Source organism: Netta rufina (assembly GCF_964035555.1).
Source record: "Netta rufina genome assembly, chromosome: Z".
Classification (NCBI taxonomy): Eukaryota; Metazoa; Chordata; class Aves; order Anseriformes; family Anatidae; genus Netta; species Netta rufina.
The window spans coordinates 25866060-25890266 of NC_140126.1; the positions used below are offsets into that span (position 1 = coordinate 25866060).

The 24207-nt window shown below is 37.7% G+C and overlaps 1 protein-coding gene across 1 annotated transcript in view; it reads right to left on the reverse strand.

Annotated features, from left to right (window-relative positions):
- Positions 1-24207, reverse strand: part of GLIS3 (GLIS family zinc finger 3) — a gene marked incomplete at both ends in the record, with an annotated part of 168037 nt that overhangs the window by 103897 nt on the left and 39933 nt on the right. The window contains one exon of the mRNA XM_084305150.1: positions 20472-21597. Coding sequence (XP_084161276.1) covers positions 20472-21597 — 1126 coding nt within the window. The remainder of the gene's footprint in view (positions 1-20471; positions 21598-24207) is intronic.

The following is a 24207-nucleotide window of genomic DNA, read 5'->3' on the forward strand; positions in this document are numbered from 1 at the left end:
CCTGTCCCACTAACACTCTCTCCTAAAAAAGTCCCTATCAGCAAAAAGCTTTTGTCCTGAAGTCTTGACATATTTACCTATTCATCTGAGAGGCTGCTGTGCTGCCGTGAATTGTGACTATATCATACAGAAAGCACTGATGCAGAACTTTTACAACAATTGCTGCACATTGTCTGAACTCTCAATCTCACTGAAAAGCCTTGCTTGTGGAGCAGTTCCCTGATTCCCTAGATGTTAACAGGAATTAATCAGTTCATACCACAGCAAAGATTTGTACTTTTCCTTACATACTTTAAGGAGAGTAAGAATTTTAAATATTGGGGATGTATAAATATAAAGCTTAAAGCATACACATAAATGCACACACACACCCTTCCCATGTTCAGATTGTTATGCTCAAATACCTTCAGATGTTAAAGTATAATGTGCTAGACCATTGGAGTATAGCACACAATAAATGTTCTAGAAATTTAGTCTGTTCCCCTTTAAAAACAAAAACTACCACCACCACCACCAACAACTGTAGACATGGTAAAGTAGACATTGCAAGGAATGCAATGCAACAGCCATTTTCTATTTTCTGAGTCCAGGAATTTCTGGTCTCGCTCTATTTAGAGTTACATTTGCAGGTACTAATTTTAATGCTGCTGCCTTCTTAGGTGAGCCCTATAGAGACTGGTAGGTACAGGCATTAGCTACAATTAACAAAAAGTTGCTAGCAGCACTCAAGTTTTCAGTTTTAGTGTTTCTTATTTGACCTTGTAGCCTAATTTTCATTGCAAATTTTCATGTGCTGTCTAAACTCTTGTGTGTTTACGCATGCACCTCTACTGGTATTTCCCATCAGAGTCAAACATACTTTGGCTTCCTCATCACATAACTAATATAGCACTTAATCAAGGCTTTGGTAGAGGTGAAGAATACTACAGTCAATAGCTACAAGAAATTTGTTTTGTCTTGTTTTGTTTTTTCTTCCAGAAGTTGTTAGTTTTATACTGTCCAAGAGCCCTCCTACAGTGGGGAATCCCCAGCTAATGGAACATCGCAGACCTTTTGCCCTGTTAGTGCAACTAGAGAATGGCCTTCCACTTAGGACTACAACCTAAAAAGTACTTCATGAAGCTAAAGAGCAAAAGGTGCTTGAGCATCTAGTCCATTAGTTATTTTACTACCTTGTCAGGAAACATGTACACAGAGGTGACAAAATCAAGTGAAAATATAGCATAGCTCATGAAATAGCCTAGGGTCATATCAAATGTCACCAGATGGCACTATTAACATAGCCTTACAGTTTTTGTTTTAATAGCATGAGCAAGTTTTCATCCTTAAAGTATGCATACCTATTTTTGCTGCTGTTTTGGCTGTTAGGTTTTGCACAGTGGAAGACATTGCAGACAGCAGCCTTGTTACTGACTGGAGAAAAAAGACCCTGCCAGAGAATTAAGCAGTAGCAGAGACAGATTATGACTACTGGGTGCAAAGTTGACGTTGCTTGCAGGTCCTCCAAGGCAGCTATACTTGTGAGATTTCCCTGAGATTACCAAATACCACAGAACTCTTTTCTGAGTTTTTCCACAGGGAATATCTCTGTTTACAGAGGCACGGTGTGTGACAACAGGGTTGAGGTAACACATATGTCAATGCAGCTGTAATACCATCACTTCTTGCCTATACGAATAAAACCACAAATTAGGTACATACAGAATCTCCTTCCCTTTGTCTCATAGGAGAAACCAAATATTTTTCACTCTGAATACAAAATTCTAACAGTGACATATAACTCGAAGGGAGGTATAGGCTACGAACTCATCTAATTTTACCCAACTTTTGTAGCAATATTAAGAACGTATGCAGCAAACCTTCACATAAAGTCAAATAACCTGGTGCTGCCACTCAATGTACAAGCAGCTAATGCACTTCAAAAATTTTAAATGGATTCTGAAAATTTTGTATCCTGTTCTTTGCATCACTTGCATCATGAATCCTAAATTATTCTGTTTCTACAGATGGAAAATCACAGAATTAAACATGTTCAACCAGCTGGCACAATGACAACATTTCAGAAAACTCAGATTTTTTTAAGCTGTGTTCAGTCCTGTTTTAACATTCGTGACCCTGAGTCAGAAACACTGAAGATGAAAGTATCAGTGAATATTATACTTTACTACACTTAAATACTTCCTCCTTGCCTCTTCAACATCTTTGCATAGTGGACTACTCAGAAAGATACTCCTGAGAAACCACATTTAAAGAAGATTTTTTTTTTTTTTAAATCAGACAGCTATATACAGTAATGAAGTCCATATATACAAAATGTTAAAAAAGGAGGAAAACAGCTATAACAGTAATTAATTTGGTGAGAAGGCCTGCTAGGCCCGTATACTCTAATTTGGTCAGCAAGTATCACAGTTGACACCTTGTGAAAATTAAGTACAGTAATTACTTCCATGCATAACTGGCTGTCACATGGAAACTGCAATTTAAAAATGGAATTGGTTGTCATCATCCATTAACTAACATACAATATAGACTTTCCAATGTTTTCCACAACACATTATATAATAATCAAGATTAAGATGCTGTACAGTTTGTTCTTCAAATAAAAAGCCTAAGAAGATTGAAAAATGAAATACTCAACAAAGAGAAGGTTGTAACTACCAATAAACCTGTCCTCCATGAAGACAAGCCTTTAACCACTAGCCTCCTGAAAACCATCACGCAGAAATAGTTTATCATTTCAGACTGAGGGTTATTCTACATGCTTCAGGCTTATTACTGAAATCCTAAATTTTCTGACAATCCTCTCAAAGAATGTGTTGAGGAGTGTAAGGAATAACTCTTTGCATTAGAAACACTCACAGGACATTGATCTGTGTCCCAGGAAGCATCAGGTCACAATGATTATCTGATTAGCATTGACCACCATCAGTCTACAGTTAAGTAGGACTTGTCAATCGACAAGTCAACCATAGCAAAACACACTCAGCAAAACCCATTCATATCAGATGTGGTAATTAGGAATTTAGCTACTTAATTTGAATTGAAGTAATTGTGATACTTTTAATCTGTAAGTCTAATTCCAAAGAAAATTAAATTAAGCCATAGGATGACACAGGCTACAGTCACAATACCTTGAAATAGAGACCATAGTGACTTGAATACTTGTTGCTAGTGTTTCTCAAGAACTCAAAACTCTAACGTGAATGTAGAGAACTTTACCTGAATGTAGCTGAACTCTATCCTGGGAAAACTTTTGTATTTAAAAATCTGAGTCTTATAGCTATGTGCATTTTAAATTAAAAGATACAGTACCTCTATTTTGTGAACTTTTCTTAACATCGCAGAGTCAGCCTATGAGTTTGAATACTAAGAATAAAATAAGTAGTTGAAACACGAAAAGAACCGGAACTCACCTTTCTTTTCCCTCCAGTAAAACGAGTAAGTATTTTTATTGTATTTGGTCTTGTACCCACAACATGTTGGTGCATACATCACACTGAGAATACACAAACCTGTGCAAACAGTCTGGAGAAATAGATTAGGCATACATCCAGTAGAGTCCGTTCTCTCCCCTTTGACTAGGCACTAAAGAGATTGCAGACTAAAACAGTAAAGCACACTTCTCAAACATCCAAACAAGCTGAGGCCAATGTGGAAATTAGAGTTTGATGGAAAACTTAGAACGTCTCAAGATGTTCTTTATCTGTTCCACACAGGAAATCAATTACACAATGACACATGACAATGCCTCTTTTTTAATTAGGAACAGACCAACCTCAATGACATGACCAAGATATAGTTCTCCACATCTGTGCACCAGTAAATCAATATTCCAGGAGATTAAAATCAAGCCTGTGTAGCTGACAGAGTAGCCTAGAACAGCATGCAGCCTCTACAGTACAGCACTGAGGATAGAGCCGAGATCCTCGTTCACAGCTTAGTCCTGGTCCCTCTCCAGCCTGTGCCAGTCTTTATCCTTCCTTGGACAGGAATCACTGGTCCTGACTGCTCTCCTCTACCTACTTACCCATGGTCTGCTTAGGTTTCTATTCCAGCCCAGACCCGAATTTATAGCAGAGGCACTTCAGATTGCTGGTTTCAGTTACTGGGTGCTAGATGCTCTTGATACATTTTCTGAAACAGTGAACTTCTCGGCCTCTTTGATCTAGTCCTTGATTCAACCTGATCATGATGCCTCACTCAGCCTTTGACTTTTGACTAACCCTGACCTAACTGGTGGTATCTATTTCCACTGGCAATTTCCCAGGCATTTCGGGTATTTTAATTTTAGGGACAATATGAAAATTGCACCTTATTTTTGACTGAAAAAAAAAAGTTTTCTCTAATCTCCCCTGTACTCAAAAACACCTGGGTTAATTCTGCTCACATCTGAATAGGACTGGACTCACATCTGGTAGGACTATAAGAAAAAATAATAAAGTTTGTTGATTTATCTACTCAGGAGTTCATGAAAAAACATTCTGTATATTGCTGAATTCTGCTTTCCTCTGTATTCTGACATTTTTTATTAGATTAACTGTGTAGATAAGCACTCCTGAAGAAAAAAACAAAAACAAAAACAATAACCTTTGAAGTGCAAAATAAAGTCAAATATATTATAGAAGAACATGGTACTCTGATCTGCAAGATATGCAGATGTCAGTTTGGTAAAACACAGAGTTTAAAAAGAAACAGAGACCACTAAAAATGGGAGCTGCCTCTCATTGGAAACAGAATTCATATGTGGGTCACATCATCCAGTTGCAGAAAGATCTAAGACTTTGGAGTAATGACATATGCAATGACACATGACCTGACATAATTATAGTAAGGTTGTTTTTAACACATGGAAACTACTGGAGTAAAAGAGCACAGGCTGCTTATATCTTTCCTTAAGAACTGGACTTTAACCAGATGCATAGACATTATTGCATAGTTTCTACTGTGGAGTGCTTGGAACTATTTCATATATTTCACTGTTTGCAATGTTAACTCTGTTGTTAACAGGTGCCATTTTCTTTAGAGTACCAGACAGCTCACACATCTCACCACCCTTACACAACTTTTCAATAGTGATAGAATCACAGAGGTGGAAAAAACCTTCAAGATCACATCCAACCTCCAACCTGACCTGCTGAGTCCTATTGCTAAGCCACATCCCTTAGCGCCACGTCCACGTTTCTTCAGTATCTTCAGGGATACTAACTCCACCACTTCCCTGCACAGCCTGTTCCAATGCTTGACCACCCTCTCCATGAAGAAATGATTCCTGATATCCAATCAAAACTGACCCTAGCACAACTTGAGGCCATTTCCTTGCATCCTATCAGACGTGATAACAGACTCCTGTTCATTTCTAATCTGCTTATAATTAGCTAAAAACTGCCACATCCTTCAGGCTGTTCAGTCCTGTTGCAGGTCACAGGCAACAACTGACTGGAGCTGAGGAGCACCATCTTCAAGACAGCATCTTGCCACAAAGAGCTGAGTATTGCACAGTATGCATCTCAGAGACTTTAGATCGTTCATTTACCTAACTGTAGATTCCTGTTTGTGAGTCAGAGCTGTTCAGCTTGAAAGCCATTGTAATTAAGCTGACATGCCATTCAGTGACCTTGTTATAATCCTAATGAGATCTAAGTCACAGACAACAATTGCTGGAAAAAGAGAAGTATGATTCAAACGTAGAAAGTACTAACATTTTCCATTAGCAAGATCAATGTACTTAACAGCATAGTAACATAATAAACTGCTTTATCAGCTAAGTCTCTTTATCCACCACAAAAAGTAGCTTGTACCTGGACAGTACATCCAGCAACAGAATCAGGCAAACAATATACTCTGGAGATTGACTGACTGCAGACTGAAAACACAATGCAGACATGCCTTTGGAAAAAAGTCAGTAATCAATACTACCTCAGAGTCAGCTGTGTTTCATAGTTATTATTGTACACTGGGTGGTGAGGGAAAGCCACTTATTTGCACTGCTGTCATTACTATTGATGGTCTCCTGCCCAACATAAGAAGTCAGTTTTGTTGTTCTGTATTTGAGAGGTCATCAGCCCTTGAAACACAAAGGCATGTTTTTTACGTACCGCTCACTGAAAACTTCAGTTTAAAATACCACCTTATGATGGGTTTGTGCAACAACACTGGAAAAGCTTTCATGTTTAAGAATGCTTTTGTATCATCGATAGCACATTCTAATTTAAAAAAAAAAAAACAAAAAACAAAAAACAGAATTTATCCTTTTTTATTTAAATAAAATAATATATATATATATATTATTTTTTTAATTGTTTAAAATTGAGTTTGTTTAATAACTAAATCATGGAATCACAGAATCATAGAATAGTTTGGGTTGGAAGGGACCTACAGGATCATCCAGTTCCAACCCCCAGCCATGGGCAGAGACACCTCCCACTAGACCAGGTTATTGAAAGCCCCTTCCAACGTGGGCTTGAACGCCTCTAGGGATGTGGCATCCAGATCTTCTCTGGGCAACCTATTCCAGTGCCATACCACCCTTGTAGTGAAGAATTTCTTCCTTATATCTAGTCTGAATCTATCCTCTTTTAGTTTAAAGACATTTTCCCTTGTCCCATTACAACAAACCCTGACAAACCCTGCTTTCTTGCAGGCCTCCTTTAGGTACTGGAAGGTTGCTGTAAGGTCTCTGCCAGTCTTATTTTATTCAGGCTGAACAACTTCAGCTCTCTCAGCCTGTCTTCATGGGAGAAGTGCTTTAGCCCCCTGTTGTCCTTGTGGCCCTGCTCTGGACTCACTCTGGTAAGTCCATGTTCTTTTACTGGTAGATAAAACAAAGAATTGTTAGGTAGATATGCTGAGATTAGTACAAAATAAAATTTTTCAAGCAATAACAGTCATTTTTTTTATCAGAAAAAAAGTCAAATGACAGGACACCATTTGCTGTTCTGTTATTTTGATATTATTTAAAATACACTACTCCAGTTGCCCACTGGAATTTCAATGAAGCTTGATCAAGATGAGTTTCTTGTTTACAATTCTAGCACAGTCAGCTTTAGTTATTCTTAGAGGGTATGTTGATACTTGGGATTTGATTTCTGTTCAATTTTTTCTTAATCATCCAAGTTTCTCAAAAGAAATCTGTTATTTCTACGAAAGAATTAGTGTCTTCCAACTTAGCTATTTGTAGTGTCCTAAAACTGTATTACTTTTCAACATATTTCTAGCAATCTAATTAATATTCTTTCATCTGTATGCCAGATGATACAGTTATTCAAACGAACATGAGAGAAACCTGTGTTCTTCCCCCAACCACACAGATACTCTGAAATGTCACCACTTAAACCAAAGGGCATCCATGCAAAGGCTGACATATCTTTACTACCAGAAACCATAAAGACCATATACTTGTCTTGAGTAGCCAAGGCTACAGAAAAAATTGAGCCAGTGTATTGTTTTACACAGATATTTTATGAATAAATTTTTATAACAAAGAAAAATGAGCTTTCTGAAATGTCTTTTTCTCAGATTTCAAAATTCTACATTTGTCTACATAGACCTTGTGAAGCAAAATGAAGCAGGACAGATATTTGTCCAGACAGTTGTGAACTACATAATGTAATTACATAATTACATAATTAATGAATTACATAATGTAATTCACAACTATCTCTGCACTCTTAACACATGCACTTCAGTGGAAAGCCAAGGAAGCCAAACTTCACGCTTCCTGGGATGGATCATCCATGGTATAAATGGTGTGGTTGATACTGAACAGAAGAAAGGGATGCCATCCAAAGGGACCTGGGGAAAAAAAAAGCTTGAAAATTGGACCCACATGAACCATATAGGATTCAACAAGTCCAAGCACAAGGTGCTGCACCTGGGTTGAGGCAATCCCAGACAGGAGTACAGACTATGAGAAGAACTCATTGAGAGCAACCCTGCAGAGGACTTGGGGGTTTTAGTGGATGAAATGCTCGACATGAGCCAGCAGTGTGTGCTTGCAGCCCAGAAGGCCAACTGCATCCTGGGCTGCATCAACAGAGGGGTGGCCAGCAGGTCAAGAGAGGCAATTGTCCCCCTCTGCTCTGCTCTTGTGAGGCCTCACTTGGAGTGCTGCATCCAGCTCCGAGGTTCCCAGCACAAGAAGCACGAGGATGCTAGCATGCTAGAAAGAGTCCAGATGAGGGCCACAAAGACCATCAAGGGGCTGGAGCACCTCTCCTATGAAGAAAGGCTGAGAGAGCTGGGGTTGTTCAGCCTGAAGAAGAAAAGACTCTGGACTGGCCTTATGACAGCTTTTCAAAACTTAAAGGGGGCTTATAGAAAAGAACAACTTTTTGCTAAGTCAGATAATGACAAGATAAGGGGGAAACAGTTTTAAACTAAAAGAGGGGAGATTTAGATTAGGAGGAAATTCTTCACTCGGAGGGTGGTGAGGCACTGGGACGTGTTATTCAGACAGTCTATGGATGCTCCATCCCTAGAGGTGTTCAAGCCCACATTGGAAAGGGCTTTGAGTAACCTGGTCTAGTGGAAGGTGTCCCTGCCCATGGAAGGGGGAATGGAACTGGATGATCCTGAAGGTCCCTTCCAACCTAAGCCATTCTATGATGCTATGAAGTGTATGGACCATGTACTACATATAGCTGCATTGTTGTCAGTATACATCTTGTTAACTTTCCTTAAAAGAAACAGTGACATATTAAAATCCATCTGACCTCCTGAATACCATTGGAAAGTCATTCCAAATACTAATGACATTTTGATCAGGCAGCTGCATTACAAGGATGGTCAAGTATTTTGCTGTGAACTGAAGATACTCAAAGCAAAGAAACAAATAAATGCAACATGCTGTGCCTGCTCCTTACCAGGGAAGGATGTGTTTCATTTTGTATTTTAGCTTTCCCAAAATGTATACATCTTTCCTGCAGAGGTCAAATACTTTACAAGTTCTTGTGCAACTTTAAGTAATACATTTAAATAATGCTCCGCACCTGCATTGCATTTGTTTTTACATGGAAACTGTTTGGGGAGGGGGATGTTGTAGCAATGACTCAATGTTTTGTCAGGTCACAGCCTTGAAAAAAAAATAATTTACTGCAAATTTATAAAATGGACAATTATTTTTCTGGAAGTCAAGTCAAAACATTGTTCTTTGTAGAGATTTTAATCAACCTAAACAGAAAAGCCTATCTGTTAAAAAATTAGGCCTAGAGTTCATTAAAAGAAATTGTATTTTGTTTCAACTTTTAACTTCAAAAGGGAAAACACACAATTTCTGGAAAGTCCAGTGATGAAGGAAGCCAAAATCCTGAATGAATGAATGCAAAACCCTGTGAAGACTCCTTGTGGAGTCTCCTTCTCTAGAGATATTCAAGGCCCGTCTGGATGCCTACCTAGACAGCCTGCTCTAAGGAACCTGCTTGGACAGGGGGGTTTGATCCTATGACCTTTTGAGGTCCCTTCCAACCCTACAATTCTGTTATTCTGTGATTCTGTGAAAACCAAAGTATCATTCAAAAATTGGAAGAGCTCATGCTATTTAATTCAACTTATATTTACCATGGTTTGTAACAGAAATGTTCTATGTCTGAACGCTGCCAGACTTCCTCCTTGTATCCACGTGTGAGACTATTCCCCCACTATATTTAAAAGGGAACATGCAGCAGCCTCACCCTGCTTGCAGCCTTGCTCCGTGGGATGTGAGCCAGAAGATATTGTCTATTATATTACAGAATTTTGAACAAAGCAGCAGCATCTCAAGATCAGGATGGAGAGACACATAACCTAATAGGTTACATATGACCGTTATGTATCTGGCACTCGTAAGCATATAAGGAATGAAAAATTAAACTCTGGAGCCTTCCACTGTGGGTGGCTCAAGGATGAAGAGAGAAGATATATCTCCAAAGAGGCCTTCACCAAGGAGTGATTTTTCAAGACGTGTGATGTATGTGACCACTGTTGCATTTAGTAGCCTTTCTGGAAGTCTTAAGAACCAGAAGCAGAAGTAGCAAACCTTTGCCTTCAGTGGAAATATGACCTCTCACAAATACACAACAGAAAAAAATTGGAGAACCTCACCACAATTAAAACAGATCAACAATCTTGCAGATGGTTCACTTTTAATTGGAACCAAGCTCTCCATTGACTCACTGAAATTGCTTGTCCCCAACCCAGGCAACAAAGAGATTGATTTAACCAAGTTTAATAGTCTGAGTTTAAATGGTAATATGACTATACATTTTTAAACACAGCCTGCAGAGCTATCAGTTATAATGAGTTCATCAGTACTCGCTCAATCTGCATGCCTCTTTCTTTGATAAATTATGCCAAAATGGGCCTGTTTCACTGGTGAAAATGTAAAACCAGTGTCACAACTTAGCAGCTCATATCCTTAATTTACACAACAGATTTAGACCACATTTGCCCAGTCAAAAGCCAAGAGACAGTCAGTCAGAGCTGAGAGGCCTTGTTTTTCAACAGTGGCTGGTTTTAAAAAATGTACTTTCAATAATCTCAGCAGTCTCAACATAAATATTCCTTAATTCAGTTTATACGTAGCCCACTCCTTTAAACAAACAAAGCAGACTTCATGTTCATGTCATCTACCAACTTCTGTAACAGATTACCATCAAATACTTTAAACAAGGTTTGACAAATGTGTCTGAACCACTTGAAAACTAAGATCACAGGACTGAAACTTTGTCATACCAATTATGTAATCCCACTGTAAAAGAATCCATGCATTTTTGCAAGCATGCAGAGCTGGCTTTTCATGAAGCAAAAGAAGTCTTGTCTTTTTCTATTACATGATGGATCCTAATTAAAATCAATTTTTTATTGTCAGCTCAGACATGCTTCTTTGCATAACTGTAACATCTTAAAACAGAAATCTGAATGCTAATAGGAACATACATCCCCCAGCAGTATAATAGACCTTGAAGAATAGTGGCATTGCAAGATGTTTACATCTGATCATCCTTGGAGGACACAGAAGTTAAACAGTAAAGACTATAGTAAAGAGCCAAAGCAATTTAATTTTGTTTGAATGTAATTATAGAAATGTACCAAGAGTACCCATAAAGGCATGTTGTCATCTTTCCCTTGAGCTTGTGCCAGTTCATGACCAACAGAAAGCATTCAAAGAGAGAGAAGAGAGGGAAGGAAATTACTTATAACAACTCTTTGTATCAAGCATGCTACTTCATGAATAGATGAGGAACTTAACATTTCAATATTTCTTGCAGAAACGACTTTTAAAAAAGGAATTTCTTATCACAGTGACACCTCTTGAAATATTTAACTTGTGATCCTAAACTTTGTAATGATGTGTGTTAATTCTCCACAGCTGAGTGCTCATGGAATAAAGTTGCTACACATCCTTTAAAATGATGGTAGGAAAGCACTCTGAGTAGATAAAGATGCGTTGTGGTTTTGGCTGGGATAGAGACATTTTTCTTCATAGATGCTCATATGATTCTGTGTTTTGGATTTTTTGTGAAAATGGTGATAACACGTTGATATTTTAGTTGTTGCAGAGCACTGCTTACACAGAGTGAGGGTCTTCCCTGCTTCTTATGCTGCCCTGCCTGCAAGGAGGCTGGGGGTGCACAAGAACTTGGAAGGGTATGCAGCCAGGAGAGCTGACCCCAACTGACCAAAGGGATAGTCCATAGCATACAAGGTCACACTCAGCAACAAAAGCTGAGGTAAAAAAGGGAAAATGGGGATACATCAGTAGTGATGGCATTTGTCTTCCACAGAGATTGTTATGCATTTTGAGCTCTGCTTTCCTCGCAGTGGCTGAATATCTGCCTACTGATGGGAGGCAGAGAATGATTTCCTTCTTTTGCCTTCCCTGTATGCATGATTTTTGCTTTACCTAGTGAACTGTCTTTATCTCAACTTGTGAGTTCTCACACATTTACCTTTCTGAATCTCTCCCCCATCCCAACTGGGTAGGGTGAGCAAGCATCTGTGTGGTGTTTAGCTGTCTGCTGGGGTTAAACCACAAGAAGATGGTACTAGAAAACAATTGCCACATGTAGCAATCTCCGATGCTGAGCCAACTGAGTCCCAGAGCAGCTCTAGACAAAACACATGCCCGCTCACCAGCTTTACTTTCTGAACTTCACTTTCGAGCTCAGCAATCTACAGACTCAGACAGTACCTTTCAAGTGACTTCCTCTATAAAGAGTTCCCTATTTCCATGCAGCCCCATTCAGAAAAGTTTTTTTTCAGGAGTTATTTTAGCCCTGTTAACCCAAGATCAATAGCAATTGCAGACCTGTAAAAGAGAACTTCACTGTTTTGGCTGAACTAGTAACATCCTGGTCCAATAAGCCTATTTCAACCATCTGTATGAAGAGATGTAGCCTATATGTATGTAAGAGATGTAGCCTATATATATGTAGCCTTCAGAACTATAGCCATGTTCTGAACAGTGCTTAATCCCTATACTGTCTAAGTCCTTTGGAAACATACCCTAGAATTTATCTTCACCCGTAAAAGTTTACAACTTTCAGCATCTGTTCAATGTCACCTCACCTAATTTGGGCTACAAGGGCATTGAAACAGAACTGCTACAGGGACCAAAGTAAATCAAGCTGATTCTTGTCTTCCTTTGTGTTTGGGCAATTGTGCCTAAAGATGTAAATGTGTGTATAAATCTGTGTTCAAGACGTGCCACTGAAATCAATGGAAACCCTGAGCTCTGTGTTCCTGGCTCCAGAATTCTGTATGGAAGAACCCCACTGAAGCCTACAGGCCAACTGCTGTGCAACTCACATTGTAAAAATTCACAGAACCAGAACTTTCTCTTGATTTCTTTACACATTGCCACTTATATCCTCCTGAACAGGAGTAAAAGCATCTTAAACAAAACCTTAATGTTTAAAAAAATATAAAAATATAACACAGGATACCCTAGTATCTCCAAACACTTCAAATATATTTGCATTTGGTTTGCAAGGTATTCAACAAGTGCAAACATATGAGCATCAAAAAGTATGTGGCATTTTTCCATTTCCTAATTACTCTGTACAAATAATCCAATCACTGTTCTGTGATGTGCAGTTCTTAACATTTGTTTCAAAAGCCCATATTCACACACAAGCCATCAGACTTAGATGTCTGAGAAGTTCTTCACAGTGTGTAAGAAGCATTAATTAAACCTCTAATCCTCAGGAAATCAATGTCAAGCACCTGAATAAAAGCTGACAGTGTGTTTACCTTTTCTTTAAAACCACATTTCCTTTCTGAAGAAGTAACATTGCAATGCACGGTATGATCTATTAACTATCTATCTATTTATCTATCTATCCTTCTCCTTTTCCTTTTTTTTTTTTTTTTTTTTTTTTTTTTTAGAATCATGTTTTCCATGAATGGCCTCTGTCTGTTTCTATTGTGACTGTATCACAACTTGTATTTCTTATTTTCCTATCAGATATTGTTAGGCTTTTCTACCAAGAAATTGAAAGCCTCTTAACTTATTTATTCTGTTCCTGACAGGTCCAGTCATCAACCAAACAGAGTTTTGTGAAAATGCAAAGTAAATCTGGAAGACAATGTAAAAGTTATGCAAAAAGATCTTATGGTTTCAAGAGTAATCCAGTTTCCAAATACTTCACACAAACTTGGCATTAGACACTCAGCTAATTCACATCATTTTCTAGCTAAAAATCTAGTTCTCCAAAACCAAACCAAAACAAAACACACATGCACACACAAAACATATAAAATTTATGCCATTGAAATTTTCTGACACAAAATGTTTGAGTTTGGATTCCACATTTCAAAGAGACAAAAATTTTAGTTTCTAATTTCTTTATGGTTTGACATAGCAATGAAAAAAAAATTTCAAAAACATTCTATTAAAATCATGCTACAAGAAAATGAAAATAAATAAAATATAAACCTTTGTGCCTATCCACATACACAAAGAGTTAATAACCTAGAAACCTTTGTACAATATGTGTACAAAGGTTTCTATAATATAAAATATAGCTCTCTGGCCATAATTTTTCACTAACACCAGTCTGTGTTAGTGAAAAATTATTAGTGTTAGTGTCTTGTATCTGCATGTGGAAAGGAGTTTGCTTTATATTTTTGAATACACAAAGTGATGCTTTGTTATTAAAGGTCAGTATTTTTGATAATATTAGCCTTCAGCCGCTCACTGAACCAAAGTGGAAGTTTGGCATCTTAAGCAGTCACAACAAAAGCACATACCATTACACTTTGCACTGTGGACACATTATGTATTTGATACTGAAAGAATAATATTAAAACTGCAATAGCACCATTGCTAAGAGGTAAGATTTATTAGCTTTGGTCAGATGCCATTTGATGTGATCACATGGGTTTGAGTTGTTTGTGGAGGCAAACCCACAATTCATCATAATTTGTTTTACCTTTAACTAGCTAAAGCATCATAACCCAAAAAAGGTTACTGAGACTGTGAAAACTTACGAGAGTTAGGAAGCCTTTACTTTATGTGTCTAAATTCAAATGCAGCTTTTCTGTGTCTACACACCATAAATAAATCTCTGTTTTTTAATGGTATTTCTGCTTCAGTTAGTTCACTGAATTAGTGAAACTGACAACTCCAAGCTTTGTCTTTTCTAACTTTTCTAACATTTAAATTACTATTCTTTTAACACTGCGTGCTCAGCTGCTACTATTTTAGTATGGTGAAAGGTTCTTCAGCAGACATGCAAGGAAAAATAAATTATTTTTTTTTTTTATTGTTTCCATCCTCTGAAGACTTGAACAGAGTTCCACAAGGCAGACACACAGCATTTATTCTGCATAGTTTCTCTATGCTGCATTTGGAGGGCACCTTACAAGCAGTGGGGTGTCTGAAAAGGTCCCAGTAACTGTGCCTACCAACATTATTCAGGTATGAGATTTGTTACATTCTTTTCTTACAATCAAGAAACAGTGGTATACTCTGTACATAAAATCTATAGTACATGCCACAAATAACACATCATGCATATGAAGGCACACTACTAGAGTCTGAAAATAGAAAAATATCCCCATCATTTTTCACAGAATGTATTTCTGATTTTAATTAACATTTCAGCTTGAGTACCACCTTCTTAAAAGATATTATTCAAATAGTACATGCATATCTACCTAAATACTCATTCTCACCTCAAGATGTTTAATTCTGCCTCAAATAATCATTATACACGTTTGAAGTTTTATGCTCCTTGTTATTTTAACCATAACTTCTGTTTCATGTGCTTATTAAATTGATGTCTCGTGGGTTATTCTCAGATACTTAGCAGATGTTAAATTGATATTACCTTAAACCCGGCAGAAATACTAGCAATTTTATTGGTTAAAATCACATCAGGCAGCTGTGATAAAAAGAAAAGGTGCACTATAAGTATTGCTATCCCATACTTCAAAATACTGACACATTGTGCTGTTCAGAACATATAAAAAGCAAAAAGACTGAATTTAGCTTGAAAGGGGAAGTATTCCTAGTGTATCTAAATGAAAATGCAAAGGGAGAGCCTGAAAATTGTCTTTAACAATGCGCTGTTGCTATTTACACCAGAGTAATATTTAAAGTTTACTGTTTACATAGCATGACATAAAGTTAATTAAGTACCACTTATTGCAGCTGAATTTTAAAAGTAGAAAAATATTCACCATAAAAGAAGGAACACTGAGTAGAAAATAAGCTCACAGGTGCAGCCGGAGTAAAAGGTCAGCATTTGCCAATTGCAATTGCAGAGTTTCCACAGCTACCAGGAATTCTCTTTTTCTCTAATCCAGAGGAAATCTGAGGGAAGCTCAGAGAGCATTGTGGTAAATGCTGGCAAACACTGAAGATTTTATCTCAACCACTAGAGAACTAACTGCTTACATTTCAACATCAATTTTGCATTCACCTTTTTCTTATCTTTTTATCTACCTAACTTCTTTCTTAAACCCAATCCCACAAACTAAGACATAGACTAATACATAAATATACCACACTCAAACATTTCATATCTAATTTTATACAAATAATTTAGGAATTGACACTAAATGTATGTTATCATGTCCTGAATAGATATTTTAGTTTTCAAATCGGGTTACTGAAATGAAACTAGAATCCATTCCAGTTGCAGTATATTGGAATAGAACCCAGAAGGTGTTTTAATCAGCATTAAGGGATCTCAAGACATGTTAACACCAATATAATGAATTCCCACTCCAAAAAAGGCAGCTTCAGATTAGGCTTCTTGCATGCAGGTACTATTCAACTTTGCAAATTTCCATATACTGCGATATAGAGTCACCCACTTTGGCTTCCCATACAAAATAAAATGTGGGATTCTATGAAATTTACTCTTTTTTCAGATTAAGAAATTCATACATTTTAGAATGACAACGAATCTTCTGAGTACACAGAAGAAGTGTACTGGGTGAAAGAGAGGGAGAGGGAGAGGGAGAGGGAGAGGGAGAGGGAGAGGGAGAGGGAGAGGGAGAGGGAGAGGGAGAGGGAGAGGGAGAGGGAGAGGGAGAGGGAGAGGGAGAGGGAGAGGGAGAGGGAGAGGGAGAGGGAGAGGGAGAGGGAGAGGGAGAGGGAGAGGGAGAGGGAAGTTTGATTTACAGAAAAAAAAAAAAATCAATACAAAGTCAAAATTGTCAGGACTGGTATAGAATCATAGAATACCCTGAGTTGGAAGGGACTCATAAGGATACAACTCCTGGAGTTGGACTTGAAGAATGATCTTTTAGATCTAGAAGATCTAGATCTAGAACGATCCAGAAGATCTAGTTTTAGAATGATCTTCTGCTCCCCAGTTACCTTGGTCAAAGTCTTCTTCGTATGCAGGTGTACTTTTACAGTTTCTATCTTCACTGTTACATAATTCGTGCAATGGGATAGGTATGCTCTGAGTTTTTGAACTTGAGAATGCTTGAGTTTAAGTTTTTATCTGATGATCAGGATCATCAAATCCTGGTCATCATGTGCTGCTATCTGATTACAACTCATTCTACAACACTCTCATCTCTCAGAACTGAAAAAGCTGGCCCATCCAAAACCAGAGATAACAGAGTGAAAAGAGCCTTTATCTATAATTTATCAATTCTATTTTTTATTACATAGATAAAAAGGAGCTAGTTTGTATGTGGCAAAACAACTGTGTAGGTCACAAAAATATCTACCTGCAATTTTAACTATAAGTACATGATGTGTTGCAGTCACAGCTATTCTTTAAATCTCTCTTCAAACATATGATTTAGTCATCACAGAACAATCACAGAGGAGAATAAAAGGATTTTCTGAAGTTCAGTTTATAATTAGTTATGCATCTGATTCTGCATAATCTTTAGTGGCATTTAATAACACAATTTATAAGTGACCCTGGCCTTATATTACTATAATCTTGCAGAGCTTGTTGAACTATAATAGCAATCCACTGCAACCATGAAATAGTCAAACAATCAACACAGTACCAAGTAATGCTCTCTCACCCTTCAGCTGCATGGAAACAAGTACTGTATGATAAATACACTAACCAGGACCTATTGTAATATACACTTAACAAGAAGTGTTATTAACAACACTTATTAACTAACTTTTGCAAAATGTTAGGAACAAACACACATGATGTTCAGACAATGACTGGCGTGTGATGTCACTAAAGTGATGAGTTTTATTGGCTGCATTTAGTTTTAGATGTTCTTGAAACATTATATTAAGCTATTTCTTACCAAAGACCTGTGACTTCTCCTATTCTCTCTGTAGTAAATCTGATTGGTTCATGTAATAAGTCAATATTTGTCATTTTTCTTCCCGATTGGTGTCCTAGATTGCCTGCTATCAGTATGCAAGCTGCAATGAAGGTATACCTGTACTTTATAATGTTTTTAGAGAAAGAAGCATCCTACACGTGGAATCAGAAAACAAATTACAGAAAGACTGCAGGTGGAAAAATAAAGAGGATAAATGGATTGTTTTGATTTATCACTTTAGTGCATTAACTCATACAGGTTTTATGAAACTTCAGATTTCTTTTGCATAATTTTTGGTTCTTACGAAAATCACATTTCATGATCATCTTGCCCAAAGTGTTCTCCATAATACCTCACCTAAAATCTCAGCTTAAAACCCCCAATTATACTGATATGATTGTAAATTTCACTGCTTGGTGAGAAAGGTATGAAGCTTGACTTTAGTATAGTTTCCTGCATACACTGATAGACTTCCAGGCTGTAGCCCCTTGTCATTAGAAAGTCTAATGTGTTTTCCAAATTTACAGTGTTGGTGCAATAGTAAAGCAAGCTGTTTCACTCAAAGCCTACTAATGAATGCCAGTTCTGCATGTTTGTCCCAAGGAAGTGGTCCTATGTTCCAGATTTACAACCACATTTTGAGTTGCCAAGTCACCCTTAAAATTTCTCTACTTCGTTACACTTCTAAACATGAAACAAGATAAGTATCAACTTTCAATGTGTAAACTTGGCAGTATCCCTCATTAATTGCTGAAGTTCAGTAAAATGAAGAAGTGTCATTACTGTATATGAGAGAAACCTGTTTCTAAGAAGCTAATATAGACATCTAATTTTTTTTTTTTGTGACATGGTAAGGCTTGGCACACACTTTTGGATTAGTCATCTAAAAATGGGATCATGTTAAGTACTTTATTCATAAACATATTTATCATCGATGAATGATGATTCCTTCAAAGCTAAGGACAGAGACATAAAGGACATAAGGACATAAACATGAGGAAGTCAATGTAAGCAACTTTTCTCAGCAGGTAGGGCAGGGAGTGTAGAGTGAGTATAGAGTGCTACTAACACAACGTTTTTCCCAAACTTACTGGATCTTTCATCACAGATATCCTATTGCAAATGCCCTGGGTAACTGCTTTACTCTTTTAGTGTTAATTCACCATTCTCGCCCTCTTTCTTTATACTGTTGTCTCTGTATGATTTTTTTTTTCCATGTGCTACTCCCTTAAAAAATTATTTTATTGACTTCTAACAATTATTTTTTCTCTCTCCTTCTTTCCCTGGAAAGCTGACAAGAAGTGCCCAAGAAACTGAAGTTAACAGCAAATTCTGATCCAACATATCCCAAGAGCAGAAAAGAGGATATAACGAAATGTAAGGAAAAAAAAAAAAAAAAAAAAAAAAAGCAAAAGAGAAAGAGAGAGAGATTCAGAGAGCACAGAATTCAGGCATTCAGGCTCTAGTGTAAAAAAAAAAGGAAAGATAATCTTCCTAGTGTTGTGACAGTTCCTCCGCCCAGTGTTTTAAATTCAAGAGTTAAATCTGGGAAGATATCTCCTCTTCCTGAAGAATATTGAGCCCTTTAGAGTCCAAAAACTTAAAGAACAAATTTCCTCTATCTATTCTACAATCAAACATCTAGAATAAGTAACAAATTGTAAGAAAAACATTTAACTAGACAAACACCAAAACAGACTCCTTGCACCAACTTATATTACACAACTTATAAACAAATCCATGTTTTTCAAATGAGTAACAATCAGCAGTTCTTTCTAGAAAACATATGTTCATTGTTTTCTTAGGTTATGCTGAGGACTAGGAACAGTACTGGTTAGGCTGTTTTCTGATGGCTCTAGCGTTTAGTGTGGGTAAGCTAATTGTCATCCGAAATATACCTTATAAGTAAAACAAATCAAGAATCTGAATTAGATTATAAATGCTTCACTGGAGTCCAAACATAAGCTGATGGGAGGGTTTACTGGCTAGATCATCTCCCTGTCTGATTATGTATGCAAGGGACAAGCTTGCATTGATCCTAAGAAAAGATACAAGAAAAGCATGGCTTTGGGGGTTGAATCTTCACTACTGGAAGATGTGAGCAGAGAAATTGTCATGTGTATTTTTCCCACTGTATTCAGGACAATAGGGCTGCAGGTCTGTTTTTGGTTAGTAATGAAACAAGCAATTGCCTCTTTTCTCAGGCAAAAACTTTTTTCAGTTTATCATGGTTACATTATACACAATCCCCAAAATTTCTCAAATCAAAAAAGAGTAACATCATGCAATAATACTTTGAGATAGATTACGTCATTTATTCTTCGTCACTTATTCGTCACTTTGTCATTTATTCTACGTCACATTTTCCCCCTGTATGGTTATAATATTCCAGGGACTGATGGTACTTAAGCTTCAATTTATGGAGGTCTACCATGCCACTTCTGCAGTCTATATTAAAGGCTTTCTAAATTTAGAAAACAGAATTTTGTTTAATCCTATCTGTCTTTACATATCAAATTAAAGAATACCTTTCCTTTCTATCTAGACAGAAAGATGAGGCAGTCACACAGCCTAGCCAAAAAAAACCCACCACCAAACAACCAAACAAGAACAACAAAAATCCAGAATGTTACTTTGAAACATTAGATACAGAGACAGAATTACAACTTCTCTATATTGTCATGAGTAATATATAGTCTATAATTGGTAAGGGAGGCGGAATTCAGACTTACTGTGCATTTGTTTGGCTTCTCTCCGGAGTGGACTCTCATGTGAATCAGCAGTTTATACCTGGCATTAAACGGCTTGAACCTTCGTGGGCACCCTGCCCAGAAGCATGTGAAATCTTCTCCCTTCCTCTGGTCTATATGAATCTTCTCTATGTGCCGCACAAGTTCCTCTTGCTGGTCATACAGTGCATCGCAATCAATCCAGCGACAGCCATGCTTGCCATTGAAATCATCCAGCTCCCCATCTTCTTCAAGCTGTGGGCATGGGACTGATGGAGGCACAGGCAGAGGGTGCATGTGACCAGGAAGGCTGGGCACATGTCGGTGCTGATGAGCATGGTATGGTGGCGGAGGCCCTTGTGGAGGAGGTGGCGGCAGAGGGGGTGGAGGAGGCATGTCAACTGTATGGCCTGAGAACTCATCCAGCTGTTCATTTTTCAGGGCACCCACAGTCTGGCTGTCCATGGGAGGCATGCCGTGCTGGATTACCATGTTAGTTGTGGTTTCTGTCTGCAGGCTGGCTTGCTCCAATTGCTGCATCCGCTGGTATTCACCAGCACTATTCTCAGTGTACTCTGGGAAGGTGATACTGCCATTAGCCATGAGTAGACCTTTCTGGGTAGCTGGAACAGAGTAGTTTTGGGGTATACAGCTTCCTCGAACTCCCAAAAAATGTCCATAAACCTCAGGCTGTGGGGAAATGTTAGCTGGTGATGTCCTTGAGCTGTTGATGTAGGCCACTAGAGAGGTGGGGGATGTACGGATGATTGTATTGAAGTCAATCCCAATGCCATCAGACAGAGGAGAAAGAGAGAGTGCTCTCTTTTTGGAGCGGGTAGATTGAGACCGGGAAGAGGAATGGCGAGGACTAAGGTAAGAGGAATGGCTATTTTCTAAGCCAAATAAGTAGGATGGTAATGAGTTAGATACACAGCTACTGGACACAGACGTTGCAGGTGAAAAATTTAGTAAGTCCCTCAACTCACTACCATTTTGTAAACCTTGTTCAGGAGAAAGAGAAGGAAGTGTCCTGTACCCATGCGACCACTCTTGCTTAACGCTCAAAGTGGACTGACTTTCTGACAAGCTTGATGTTGTAGAGGCCAGAGACTCACATGACAAGAGTGACCTGGAACAAAGACATAATAAAATGAGTAAGCAGTTAGACACTTTAGCAGTTCAAATTTCATGTGTATATACTGCTATAGAGTGATTCTTCAACCTTCACACACACATACATCTAAAGGAAGGTTACATGTGAAAAAACTTATCTCTAACTTCAAGTACTCTCAGTTGATACACCAGGAGCCATACACAGGCAAAAAATATGTAAAAAGATACTTAAGAGTCCAACTTTTAACTTAAGTGTTGTGGTTTAACCCGGACGGCAGCTAAACACCACACAGCCATTCGCTCACCCTCCCCCCTCCCTCTCTGGGATGGGGGAGAGAAACGGGAAAGTGAAGCCTGTGAGTTGAGATAAAGACAGTTTTCTAAGACAGAAAAATAATAATAACAATAATAATAATAATGATGATGGTGATGATAGTACTACTACTACTAATGTGTACAACACAAGTGATGTACAAGGCAATTGCTCACCACCTGCTGACCGATGCCCAGCCTAACCCCGAGCAGTCCAGCCCCCCCACCCTGGCTAGCCACCCCTATATATTGTTTAGCATGACATCAGATGGTATGGAATACCCCTTTGGCCAGTTTGGGTCAGCTGTTCTGGGTCTGTCCCCTCCCAGCTCCTGCTGCTCCCCCAGCCTGCCAGCTGGCAGGACAGTGTGAGAAGCTGAAACGTCCTTGGCTTGGTGTAAGTACGGCTCTGCAACAATTAAAACATCAGTGTATTATCGGCACTCTTCTCATCCTAAGCCAAAACACAGCACCTTATCAGCTACTAGGAGGAAAATTAACTCTGTCCTAACTGAAACCAGGACACTTAAGATTTTAAGAAATGCTGCTCTAATGGTTCTTGAAATTTAACTGCAGAAATTAAAGGATATTTTTTCATCAGCCGTGGTGTAAAGAGGCTTGGGCTTCTGAAGCTAAAGCATTATGCTCTTGCCTTGTGTGAAGCTCATTGATTTGAGATTACTATTCATTTTTTTTTTCTAGCAAAGAGGGAGAAGAAAAATGATTAATAAAGAATAAATGTTTAACCTTTTTCACTTGGCCAGTTGTAATGCATACAAATATTCTTTACAGAAATAGCTGAAGATTATACAGATTATATCTAACTTAACAAAACAAACAAATTAATAATGTACAAGAACTGATTGAAGGGGTTCATTTAGTTTTTGTTTCATGATGTATTTCCCTCTAAGTCAGCAGTCAATTTTTCTTTCACAAAAGTGTAATCTTGCTGCTGTTATCAGTTTTTCATAGAAAGATTAAGAAACTTGTTTAGGTTGCAAATACCCTACAGGTAGCTTAAAAAACATCATAAGCTCCTAAAAATATTGGTATCCACATAAAAGTATAATAAGGAAATACAAGGACACCACGTGCCCTGATTCACAGCTGCAAATGCTGGGTAAAGGACAAGTAGATTTATGCCTTTATTTTTCAATTCTGCATATTGGCACCCTTGGATTTCTTGCCAGCCGGTGGAGCCAGTGGTGTCATTATTATATTAATTAGTATTTGTGAGGAGCTCTAACAGTAGAAAGAACCTGGCATCTAGATAGACATGGAGATCTCACAAACAACAAAAACCTCTGCAATTTGGGGGTTAATTCTTGCATTTATGATTTTTACAATACACTTTGGAAGTGTAGAAGCACAGAATTTAAATCGGAGATCAAAGGCATACACAGAAAATCTGGTTTCTCTTCTAAACCTGAAATGCATTTTGAAGGTAAATAAGTTATTTAATCACTGCTTCTCATCTTCTCACATGATAAACAACGTACACAATAGTTTCTCCTATTCTACGAAGACTTCAGGAGGCCAAATTAACTTAACAAAATAAAGTTAGTAAGTGGTAATAGATACTTTAAATACTATATGTATAAAAATATTTCTTGAAATTCTAACTAAACGGTATATCAAATATTTACAAGCAGTAATTCAAATAAATTTGTGGGCAAGGAATAATGTATACTTATTTATAATGGTACGCTCCTATAGTCAGTTATTTATAATGTTTTTACTTCTTTAAACTTTATAATATTTTTACTTATAATTTTTTATATTACCACAAATTTCAAATGTGTAGAAGAGAAAGTATGCACTATAAAGAAAATAAACAAATCTCATCTCTTTCTTGCAACATACGTACAACAAGCATCTTCAAGGAGGCATTTCCACCTCTTTTACTAGCTTCTTTTTCTTAATAGGTAAGCAAGTTTAGAACCTACTCAGGATAAATAATACTCTAGTTGCTACTGAGTTCTGCAAGGTTTTCTTGCAGGCTCTGCTTCAGGAGACAAGGATCCATGAGAGAGATCTCTTAAGGTGCATAATTGCATATTATGTCTGCACCACATCTTGTAGCTGCATTGACTGCAGCTTCTGTGAAGATACATGAAACCACCTAATTTAAGAATTGGTAGCTGGCAAAAGTGAGGATCTCAATCCCATTTAAAACAACATCAGTTAATTCAAGAGAACAAGAACAGATCCTAAACAATGGCTTTGGAGATACCCCCAGTGAATATGCTAATGTTTAACAAATTTCCATGATTCTGTTTGGTAAAACAATTTTTTTCATTGGAGATCTGTGGAT